Source organism: Mus caroli, chromosome 2 (assembly GCF_900094665.2).
Source record: "Mus caroli chromosome 2, CAROLI_EIJ_v1.1, whole genome shotgun sequence".
Lineage (NCBI taxonomy): Eukaryota > Metazoa > Chordata > Mammalia > Rodentia > Muridae > Mus > Mus caroli.
In genome coordinates this window covers 81,067,373-81,079,649 of record NC_034571.1, presented here as the reverse complement: position 1 = coordinate 81,079,649, position 12,277 = coordinate 81,067,373, and the positions used below count along the sequence as shown (strand labels likewise).

The following is a 12,277-nucleotide window of genomic DNA, read 5'->3' as shown; positions in this document are numbered from 1 at the left end:
ACAGAAGTGGGGACTCACATCCATCCATTGGACTGAGCACAGGGCCCCCAATGAAGGAGCTAGAGAAAGTACACAAGGAGCTGACGGGTTTTGCAGCCCTATAGGGGACCAACAATATTAACTAAACAGTACCCTCAGAGCTCCCTGGGACTAAACCACCAATCAAAAAACATATAGTGGGACTCATGTCTATAACTGCGTTTGTAGCAGAGGATGGCCTATTCAGCCATCAATGGGTGGAGATGCCCTTAGTCTTGTGAGGGTTCTATGCCCTAGTATAGAGGAATGCCAGGGCCAGGAAAGGGGAGTGAGTGTGTTGGGGAGCAGAGGGAGGAGGGAGGGGTTGGGGATTTTTGGAGAGGAAACTAGGAAAGAAGATATTTGAAATGTAAATAACAAAAATATCTAATTGAAAAGAGAAAAAAATGAAAATAAAAGAAATGTTATGAATAGGAAAATATTTTTAATTAGTTAATTTATTTATTTTAAACTTCAGATTTTATTCCCCTCCCTGTCCACCCTCTGGCTGTTTCATATCCATACCTCCTCCCTGTTCCCTGTCTCCAGGAGGATGTTCCTAATCCCCACTCCCACCCTATCAGACCTCAAAACTTCCTGGGTCCTAAAGTCTCTTAAGGGTTAGGTGCTTCTCTTACTAAACCCAGACCCAGCAGTCCTCTGCTGTATGTGTATTGAGGGCCTGAAATCAGCTGGTGTATGTTGCTGGGTTGGTGTTCCAGTCTATGAACGCTCTGGGGTCAAAGTTATTTGAGACTGCTGGTCCTCCAACAGGGTTGCCCTCCTCTTCAGCTTCTTTCAACTTTCCCCTAATTCAACCACAGGGCTCAGCAGTGTCTGACCAGTGGTTGGGTGCAAATATCTGCATCTGATTCAGCTGCTTGTTGGGTCTTTTGGAGGGTAGTCATGATACATTTTTGTGAGTGCTCCATAGCCTCGGTAATAGTGTCAGCTCTTGGGACATCCCCTTGAGCAGGATCACACCCATTTCTATCCCTGCATTTCTCTCAGACAGGAACAATTATGGTTCAGAAATTTGACTGTGGGATGGCAACCCCATCCCTCACTTGATGCCCAGTCTTTCTGCTGGAGGTAGGCTCTTCAAGTTCCATCTCCCCAATATAGGGCATTTCATCTAAGGTGCCTCTCTTGGAGTCCTAACAGTCACTCACCTCCCATGTCTCTGGTACATTCTAGAGGGTCCTCGCAACCTCCTACCTCCCGAGGTTGAGTGTTTCCCTTCTTTGTTCTGGGCCTAAGGGATTTCTGCCCCTTTCTCCCACCCAATACCAGATAAGGTTCTCCTCTCCACGCCCCCATCTCCTTTCCCTCCCATGTCCATCTCTTCCCCTTTGTGGTTGGTTTCTTCTCCCTCCCTAGTAGGAATCAGGCATACTCCCTTGGGACCCTCATCTTGGTGCCCTTTTTGAGTTCTGTGGGCTTTATCTTTTTTCTTTTTCTTTTTCTTTTTTGGCTAATATCCACTTATTAGTGAGTATATTATATGCATGTCCTTTTGTGTTTGAGTTACTTCACTTAGGATGATATTTTCTAGTTTCATCCATTTACCTGCACAACTCAGGATGACCTCATTCTTAATAGTTGAGTAGTATTCCATTGTGTAAATGAACCACATTTTCTGTATCCATTGTTCTGTCGTGGGACATCTGGGTTGTTTTCAGCTTCTGGCTATCACAAAAAAAGCTGCTATGAACATAGTGGAGCAAGTGACACTGTGGTATGGTGTGACATCTTTTTAGTATATTCTCAAGAGTGGTATTGCCAGGTCTTCAGGTAAATCTATTTCCAATTTCCTGAGGAACTTCCAGATTGATTTGCAGTGGTTGTACCAGTTTGCTGTCCTGCTAGCAGTAGAGGAGTGTTCCTCTTTCTCCACATCCTTGACAACATGTGCTGAGGTTTTGATCTTAGCCATTCTGATTACTGTAAGGTGGAATCTTAGGGTCATTTTGATTTACATTTCTCTGATCACTAAGGACTTTGAACATTTCTTTAGGTGTTTCTCAGCCATTCGAATTCCTCAGTTGTGAATTCTGTTTAGTTCTATACCCCATTTTTTGATTGGGTTGTTTGATTTTTTTGGTGGTTAACTTCTTGAGTTCTTTATATATTTTGTATGTTAGCCCTCTATCAGATGTGGGGTTAGTGAACATTTTTTTCCAGTCTGTAGGTTGTTTATATGTTTTATTGGCTATGTCTCTTGTCTTACAGAAGCTTTCCAGTTTCATGAGGTCCCATTTATCAACTCTTTATCTTAGAACATGAGCCATTACAGTTATGTTTAGGACATTTTCCCCCTTGCCAATGAGTTCAAGGCTCTTTCCCACTTTCTCTTCTATTAGACCGAGTGGATCTGGTTTTATGTTGAGGTCTTTGATCCACTTTCACTTGAGCTTTGTGCAAGGTGACAAATATGGGTCTATTTTTATCTTTCTACATATGGACAGCCAGTTAGACCAGCACCATTTGTTGAAGATACTTTCTTTATTCCATTGCTTATGTTTAGCTTCTTTATCAATAAACAAGTGTCAGTAACTGTGTGGTTTTAATTCTACATACTCATTCTAGTCCATTGATGAATATGTCTGTCTCTGTACCAATACCATGCATTTTTTATCACTATTGCTCTGTAGTAGAACTTGAGTTCAGGGATGGTGATTTCCCCAGCCATTCTTTTATTGTTAAGTATTGTTTTTGCTATTCTGGGTTTTTTGCCTTTTCATATGAGTTTGAGAATTGGTCTTTCCACGTCTTTGAAGAATTGTGTTGGGATTCCGATGGGGATTGCACTGATTCTGTAGTTTTCCTTTGGTAGGATAGCCATATTTACCATGTTAATTCTGCCAATTCATGAGCATAGGTTATCTCCCCATTTTCTGAGATCTTCTTCTATTTCTTTATTGAAAAACTTGAAGTTAGTGTTGTACAGATCTTTCATATGTTTGGTTAGAGCTACCCCCCAAGATATTTTATATTATTTGTGGCTATTGTGAAGAGAGTTTTTTTCCCCCTAATTTCTTTCTCAGTCTGTTTATCATTTGTATAAAGGAAAGCTACTGATTTATTTGAGTGACTTTTATATCTGGCTACATTACTGAAGTTATTCATCAGCTTAAGAATTTCTTTGGTATAGTTTTTGGCGTCACTTATGTATACTATCATATTGTCTTCAAATAGTGATAACTTTATTTCTTCTTTGCCAATTTGTATACCCTTAATCTCCTTTTGTTGTTTTATTGTTCCAGCTAGCACTTCGAGTACCACACTGAATAGATATGGGGAGGGTGGGTATCCTGTATTATCCCCAATTTTAGTGATATTGCTTCAAGTATCTCTCCATTTAATTTTATATTGACTGTTGGTCTGCAGTCTCTTGCATTTATTGCTATTTTGCTTTTATTAATATATTTCTTCAGATATCTCTCCAGTACTTTTAACATGAAGCTGTGTTGTATTTTGTTAAATACTTTTTCTGCATCAAAGGAGAGGGAGATTGTGAGATATGGGTCCCGTAGAAGGGCAACCTGGAAGTGGGATATCATTTGACAGTAAAAAAAATAGAATGATTAATAAAAAATAACTGACAAAAAAAAGATACAGCATATTGAAATTTAACAGAAGCATTTCCATACTCACTTGAATCATTAAGATATAAATCCATGAACATGATGACATTTAACAAGAAATTTGAGGCAATATATACATTTTCTTATTATTAGTGATTGGTACAATTTATTGGCATTTATTTATTTTATGTCTATTAGGTCATTTCAAATATTGGGACTACCTTGTACCAATCTATAAAATTATAAAGCTCTCTTTAAAATACTGCTGGAAAATGTAGTTGTTAAAATAAATAAAAACTCAGAATATCAGATATGTCGAAGACACAAGTTTGATAAAGGACTGCTGTTAAATCATCCAATAAATCTTGAATTGCAACAAGAAATAAACATCAAAGCCAGTTGAAAGCTAAGTAAAAGAATCTATACAGAAATCCCATTTGAGAAAAAAGAACACATGAGCTTATGTAAGCATGATCGAATAGTTCACTAAGGGATTCAAAATGTAAAAAGAGAGACTCTAATATACACCAAGAGCACCAAATCTCAAAGATGTAGGGAAATTAATGCATGATCAGGGGAAAATGATTTAATACAGTCATTGAGGAGGGCACAACAGACATTCCTAAACTATGTTATTTCTTGGACTATATTTTGGCTCATAATATTCAAGACATTTCTTTGAATGTTTGATTTTAGACAATTCATTTGATTCCTACTTATCTTTGCTTAGGATCTAAGTTGGGGCTGTTTAGACTTTTTTTATGCTCATTAACTCATACATTAAATATTATCCCATGACATTAAAAGACATCCTTGAAATCTCTCTACCTCTCAATGTCATAAAAACACATACTATTAATAGCAGATTTAAGGTACACTAAAATAATATCTTTTTTTCTTGTTCAATGTAATATACATCCATCATCACATCAAATAGTTACTTTATGTGAATAAAAGTCTTACCATTTTGGGGAGCAGTTATGAATAGGACATTTTTTGTGATCTCTATTTGTTGATTTGACACTAATAATATATAGCTAAGTTATTGATCTGTGTTGACTTCTTTTGTATTTTGGACCTTTCTAAAATCCCTTTATTGGATTGAGATTTTAAGTCTTCCTATCTGCAAGGTTCTGCCAATTGTGAAAAAATGTTGACATTTTCTTGTTTCCTTTTGGTGTGTTTTCTTTCATTTTCTTTCATGACTACTGTGTACAGCTTCTAGTATTATTTGGAATAAAAATGATGAAGGTGGGCGTATTTGAATTATCTCAAATTATACAAGGCCTTCAGCACTATTTCTTGCCCTAAGTTAGCTGTTACGAAGAAAACAGACATCCTTATGAAGACATTCTTTCTATATCACATTTGTCTTTTATTCAGTGAATAAATGCTTAATTTATCAATCATTTGTTTGGCACCCATTAAGATTCCTATGTGAGTTTTGTCTGTTATTTTTTTTCCTATGTTTTATGCAGTATACTTATTGATTAATTTATACTGAATCATACTAGGATGATTGGAACTTGAACATGGTTCACAACCATTTAACTGTACTTTCTTACTGGGTTTGTTATGGGAAATTTTTTCACTTTTGATTTTCAACTGTTTTAAAACAATATTAGAAGTTCATTAGTAAAGAATACCATTTTGCCAGATACGAGTCATTTCCATTCAATTTTATACTAAATTTTAATTTCTTATTTGTCCTTTTAACTAGTAGAATAATACTTTATATGAAGGACATTCTTTGCTCATGTGTTATCTTTGCTGTGTGCTCATCCTTAAATAAAGGTTCTTATGAATTATTCTCTGTTTTATGTGCTGACAAGTTGCTAAGCTTTGGCTCAATATTGACCTCTTTGTAGAGATGCACTATTCAGTCTATTAATAATATGTTCAACCTTGTGACAGTATTACATATTTTCATTTTCTCATTTTTTATGTTATTAATGGTACTTGCTGCTTCAGTTTATTGAGATTTGCTTTTGAATCATGATATTTAACTGAAGAGTTAATAATTACACTACCTCAAGATTGTACAAGATTTTGAGTGTGGTGTTCCAATATAGCCTAGACTATTCTCAAGAATGCAGTTTTATTGACTTATCCTTGCAATTTCTTAGACTACAAACATAGAATATAAGACCATGCCAAACTGTATTAGATTTGTTACTGCTCATTCACAAAATGAGAACCTTATATTCTCTACCTTTTCAATTTCAATATTGTAAAAAGCATCTAGAATATTGAGTAAGAGGGAAAGAGCTTCGTCCCATTATATTTATCAACATCAAATTTCTCTGTCACATTTCTACACATCCATTTGTTTGGTCAGCTATGTTTTCTTAGTTGTCCTAGTGTTCTTTATGCCTATTTGTTTGTAAAAATTATATATTACATAATATGTGATTTTATTCATGAAAATTGATGGTAGTCATAATTAATAACTAACAAAGAATTATATAACTAACAAAGTGTGAATTTTATGCTTTGTCTTTTTAAATATTGTAGTTATGTAAGTATTAATAATCTATTAAAATTAATATTTGTACTTGACTTAATTTAAAGAATTTAGGTTAAAATTTCCATTGAGGAAAAGTATGACATGTCAAAAACTCATGAAACCACTCATTAGATACTCAAAAAAAGGTACTTTTCATATCGTTATACTATAATTATATACTATAATTACCAATCAATTGAAACATTTAACATCTTGTATTACCAGAGAAAGGAAATTAAGTCAGGGAAGTGAAATTTATAACAAAATTTCAAAACATGTCATAATATTTGCCATCTCTGATTATTTTCTCACTAATAATTAAACAATTTAAAAGAGTGTTTCTGTGTTATAATTCAAAATGGCACACTAAAAACTTAATTCATTTGATGAATATTGTCCTGTAATGTGTTTTCTAAGATACTAATTCTTTTATGATGAAATATTCATTATGTTGCTATTTTGAACCAGTTGTTAATTGGTGTATATTCCCCTGGGCTAATCTCTTGGGGATTCATGAAAATTTGATTGAGTAGATATAAACATTCTACATTTACTATATTGTTTGAATGAATAAACATGAATTTCTTGGCTTTACAGGTAAGATAAATTTTAGTTAACTTGCAGAACTTTTACTGTGACTATAACATTGGACCATAAATTTTTGTACCTCAGTTTTGCTAATTGTATATAGTGTAAAATCTACTAATTACTGATTATTACTTAGATGAATAAAATATATTTACCCATACCTGATATATATTAAATTTCATTAAAATGTTGAAAATAAATTCTTCCTAGAAAACATAAAAACAAGTATTGATTTATGCATTTGAGTATATAGAAATGTTCCAAATTTAATAGTATGTATTCTTATTCTCCCAAAGAAAACAAACATTTCAAAGAATTAACAATAATTACCACAATAGATGGAAAGGATACACTCAATCCATATCCTGTCAAGGGGACTAGTACTTTGGCAGAATAAGATATCAATAGTCTTATTATATAGAATCCACTTTTGTTTTCTACTTATTGCTGTTATCATTTTGTTCCCTATTTACTTCCGATTATTATTCCCAATAGCATAGTTTTTACAATTTTATTAATTGAAAAGAAAGTGAACTCATGCTAATGTAATGAACTGTGTGGTGGATATCTGTATCTAACTATGGATGAGATAGTAACTCAATACTTCACAAATTCTCAATCTAGAAATAAAGAAAAAATATAATTTATTAAAATATACAATTCAAAATATTTTAGATATAATCCTGATAAAATAATATTGGAACAAATATTAGTAATCAAAAATATTTTGTATAGCTGAAGAATTAAATATTTGGCTTGGGTCTCTAGTCACATATATTGTATAATATAAATTTAATACTTATTTTTTGTGATCTAATATTGGATACTTTCTAAATTAGCATATACTACTAGAAAAAAATCATTCCATATTTATCTTGATTTGCTGGTTTATGTGGTATGTCATAGGACCTTCTTTGAAAATGTACTCCTGCATGTAGTAGTCTTACTTGACCATCAACCATCACTTACCTTACTGATTCAGATGTCATTGTATTTTAATAGAGAAACAAATTTTAAGAAAAAATAAAACCTCACTTTTAATGTCATACATGGCTTGTGTTCACAATTTAAAAAGAACACACATTTTAAATTTCCATGTTCTATATTCAAATCTCAAGATAGATATCCCTTTGAAGTGATCTAAAGTATTATATTCAGCCTGGTAGTTTCCTTTGATTACTGAATACTTAATTTTATAGCATTCTCTATGATTTCTTTTAAAAGGATGCTTATACCTCATCGATTTAAGCTTCTTTAGTTCAAAATTCTGGGCAAAGTCATATCAAAGATATCCTTTATTTTGAATTTTACATGTATGTTAAGATGTAATTTATCCAGACTCTGTAAATCTCAGTACCTATCCTTTCTTAGGGATACATCATTGATATATTTCATAGATTTCCAAATAAATTTTATGCAATTGTCTCTTGATGGGTTTTCTGTTATCTCAATATTCTTCCTTGATGTTGTCTTGTTACTTGTATTATTTTCTAGGCAGAAACATCCCCCACCAAACACAAGTATGCACACACACACACACACACACACAGGCACACACACAATTTAAATCCAAGTTCTGCATATGAGAACAAATGTGAGTGTTCTTTTGCAAATTCTATTTCATATTCTTTAAAAATTATCCCCATCTTCATCCATTTCTTCCCCACGATTTCAGTTTTAGTTATGTACAGTACAATTTTAACTTTGTTTTTGCACATTTCTTCTACACATTCACATGATAATGGATATCTGGGCTTGTTCCACTTATCATTTGTGAACAATTTAGCAAAAAACATGGATGTGCAATTTTCTCTATGGTCAAACTTGAGAACTTGAGGAATATGTAGAGGAGTGGAAGAATTGTTTCTGTCCAAATTTATTTAATTTTTTTTTTTTACAAAATATCATATGAATTTTCAATGTGGTTAAATGTATTTTCACACTCACTAGACAATTAAGTATTTTTCTTTTTTCCAGTGCCTACTCTCACTTTTTTCTAATTGATAGGTATTTGATTGTTTTTGAGAAATAATCTCAAATCACTTTAATTGTTCCTTTTTCCTAAAAATGTTGAATGTTGCTTCAATTATTTTGAAAATTCTTCCTTCCTTCCTTCTTTCTTCTTTTTTTTTTTTTTTTTTTTTTTAAATTTTTTGTTCAATTATTTGGCCCATATGTGTAGAAGGATTGATTCACTGGAATTTCATTATGGTAGATATCAAAATCTCTTGTGTGATAAATATGAAAAAAAATTAGTTTTGAGGTGACACAGACAGTTTTTATTATAATGATTATTTTCTTTGCCGGATAGAGCTATTTAATCTCTTGCAATTTTTATTGTCAGTTTGAGGGATTATATTCTATGCATCTGGAGTTCTTTTTAGAATATTCTTATATTCTTGCCTGTATTTACAGGTGTTTTCAGAATGTTCTTCTCCTGTATTTTCCTCAAGCATTTTCAGTAAGCCAATCTTAACTTTATGATAATTGATATACTTAGAATTGTTTTGGAGCATAGTTTAAGATTGGTGTCTAATTTCATTCTTCTACACATCACCACCATTTTCCTATCTCAACATATTGAAGAAGATTGTTTCTAATATTTGTTTTGTAGTCTTTGCAACAAGGTTACAGTGTTATACCTCTGCATGTTTACTTCTGTTTCTTTCCATTCCACATTATACATAGAAGTTTTATACTGGTAGACACTGACTTTGATCTTAGGGTTTTGTGGTACATTACATATTGAGATAGCTTTACAATTATTTTCTAGAAGGCCATTTTGTATTGTTCAGAAATATCCTTTTGATCTCCAATTAATTCTGTAGTGTTTCATTCTAATAATTCTTCTGTAAAGAATTCCATTGAAATTTTCATGTTGATTGTGTTGGACAAACACAACATTTTAAGTAGGGTATCTAACTCCACAATATTAAGCAGTAGTATCTCTTTTTCATTGTATTTAAGTGGCATATATGATTATACTATGTACATATATGATACAGCTATTTTCTCCTAGACTACTGATTGGTGTATATAAATTAGTCTAATTTTATTCACTTACATAATATCTGTTGTTATCATAGTACTATGCACCATAGCCTGCGTATCTTCAACATTCTTTCATGAGATTCCAACATGAGGAACATCACAGAAGCTACGTTCTTTGTTCTCAAGGGGCTCACAGACAACAATGAACTTCAGATCATTCTCTTTTTCCTCTTCCTAGCAATTTACCTTTTTACTCTGATAGGAAATGTATGACTTATTATTTTAGTTGTTGGAGATTCTCAGCTCCACAACCCTATGTACTGTTTTCTCAGTGTGTTATCTTCTGTAGATGCCTGCTATTCTTCAGATATCACCCCAAATATGCTAGTAGGCTTTATGTCTAAAAGCAAAATCATTTCATTTCATGGTTGTGCAACACAGATGTTTCTTGCTGTTACATTTGGAACCACAGAATGCTTTCTTTTGGCAGCAATGGCATATGACCGATATGTAGCCATTCATGACCCACTTCTGTATGCAGTGAGCATGTCTCCTCGAGTTTATTTACCACTTATAATTGCTTCCTATGCTGGTGGAATTGTACATGCTATTATCCACACAGTGGCCACTTTCAGCCTGTCTTTCTGTCGGTCCAATGAAGTCAAACACATATTCTGTGATATACCACCTTTACTTGCTATTTCTTGCTCAGAAACTTATGTAAACGAGCTCTTGCTCTTCTTCTTTGTGAGTTTCATTGAGCTAGTCACCATCCTGATTGTGCTGGTCTCCTATGCTTTTATCCTGTTGTCAATCCTGAAGATGAATTCAGCTGAAGGGAGAAGAAAAGTCTTCTCTACATGTGGATCTCACCTCATTGCTGTGTCCATTTTTTATGGCACAATCCTCTTCATGTATGTAAGACCTAGTTCCAACTATTCCCTGGAGCATGACATGATCGCATCAATATTTTATACCATTGGGATTCCCATGCTCAACCTCATCATCTACAGTCTGAGAAACAAAGATGTAAAAGAGGCAATGAAAAGAGTTTTGAGAAAAAAAATCTTATTAAACATTGAATTAAAAACTTAAATAGTTTTTCTGTGTTTCTTATGCTATAAGTTCTTAAAAGCAAGTAAGTTCTTAAAAACAAGTTTTCAGTTTTTGCTGTATTTTTTAAACTGGTCTTTAATTTTTCATACATAAAATCATTGTCATTTGTCCCTTCATATACCAGGTTACCAATTCAATTACCTTGAATATTATAGGCCAGCTAAATCTCTACAACTCATCTCAGCATAGAAATACTGAGATATTAAATGCATCTTGTCAACCTTGGCTTTGCATGCATTCTAGGGATTCAAATTTACATCTCCAAACATGAAAAGTAATCAATTTACATAATGATCCATTTATCACCACTCCAATATTTGGGTTTGAAGAACATTAAATTGCATTCATTTTTATTCTAAAGTATCATTATTTGTATAATGCAGTTCTTAAATGTTCATTTTAATTAAATATTGATTACATTCAATTTTCTATATATTTACATATCTAGAGATGAGTAATGTCTTTGTTTCTTAAAAAAAAAATGTGCTTACAAATATTCCACATACAGACAGTTACTAATATGCTGAAGTGATTGTAGTAGTTTTGTAGGACTCTCATAACAAGAAAGTGTACAGAATCTGGTTTATGCAAAAACTTATTCTTTATATGTCTAGATGCTTGATTTCTAAAACCAAAAAGAGTGCAGTGATAAATTATTCTTAGACTTTTCCGTGTGGTTTGCAGATGCTTATATTTTCTTATTGTCATCCTTACAGTTTCCCTGTATATATGTCTTTTTGCTAATCTGTCCTTATAAGGATAGGAAGTATATTGGATTAACACCCATCAAAAGACTTTATTATAACCTATATTTAAAAGACCGTGTCTCTAGATTCTGAAACACTAGGTGTATATTTTTAACACTGAATCCTATGTATGTATGTATGTATGTATGCATGTATGTATGTATGTATGTATGTATATGGAAATATTTGTAAATATATGATATATATTCATATGATCATTGTTTTAAAAAACAATTATCTAGGCTCTCACTGGAAAATATTTTAAGTTCTCAGATTTGTAACTCTATACAATTTTATATTTATATATGACTAGATTGATGAAATGCCACCTAATCAATATGTAAAACACATAGATACATACATACACAGCCACACAGCTACACAGACACACACACACACAGAGACACACACACATAACTTTTATAAAGTCCCGTCTCTGACTCCATTTTCTTTTGTACTTCTTCTTCCCTCTCAACACACAAGAAAATATACCTAGACCATTACTGATGGCAAGCAGTGTGGGCTTTGCTACAAAGTTCTGAAAGGAAATAAAACTTGAGACCTGTGATTCATGTAATGTATGTCAAATAGCCCAAAGAGTTGTTTGTGAGCTTTGAAACCTGGGGCTGGAGCCGGGCGTGGTGGCGCACGCCTTTAATCCCAGCACTCGGGAGGCAGAGGCAGGCGGATTTCTGAGTTGGAGGCCAGCCTGGTCTACAAAGTGA

At 33.1% G+C, this 12,277-nt stretch overlaps 1 protein-coding gene across 1 annotated transcript; it reads left to right on the top strand.

Annotated features, from left to right (window-relative positions):
• Positions 1–2,684: 2,684 nt before the first annotated feature.
• On the top strand, positions 2,685–10,773 carry LOC110290185 (olfactory receptor 141-like; the record flags this gene model as incomplete). Its single annotated transcript, XM_021156680.1, is given in 3 exon segments — positions 2,685–2,693; positions 4,023–4,040; positions 9,838–10,773. Coding segments are annotated over 3 exon segments (957 nt in total), but the record flags the coding sequence as incomplete, so codon positions are not given.
• Between the last annotated feature and the right edge of the window lie 1,504 nt (positions 10,774–12,277).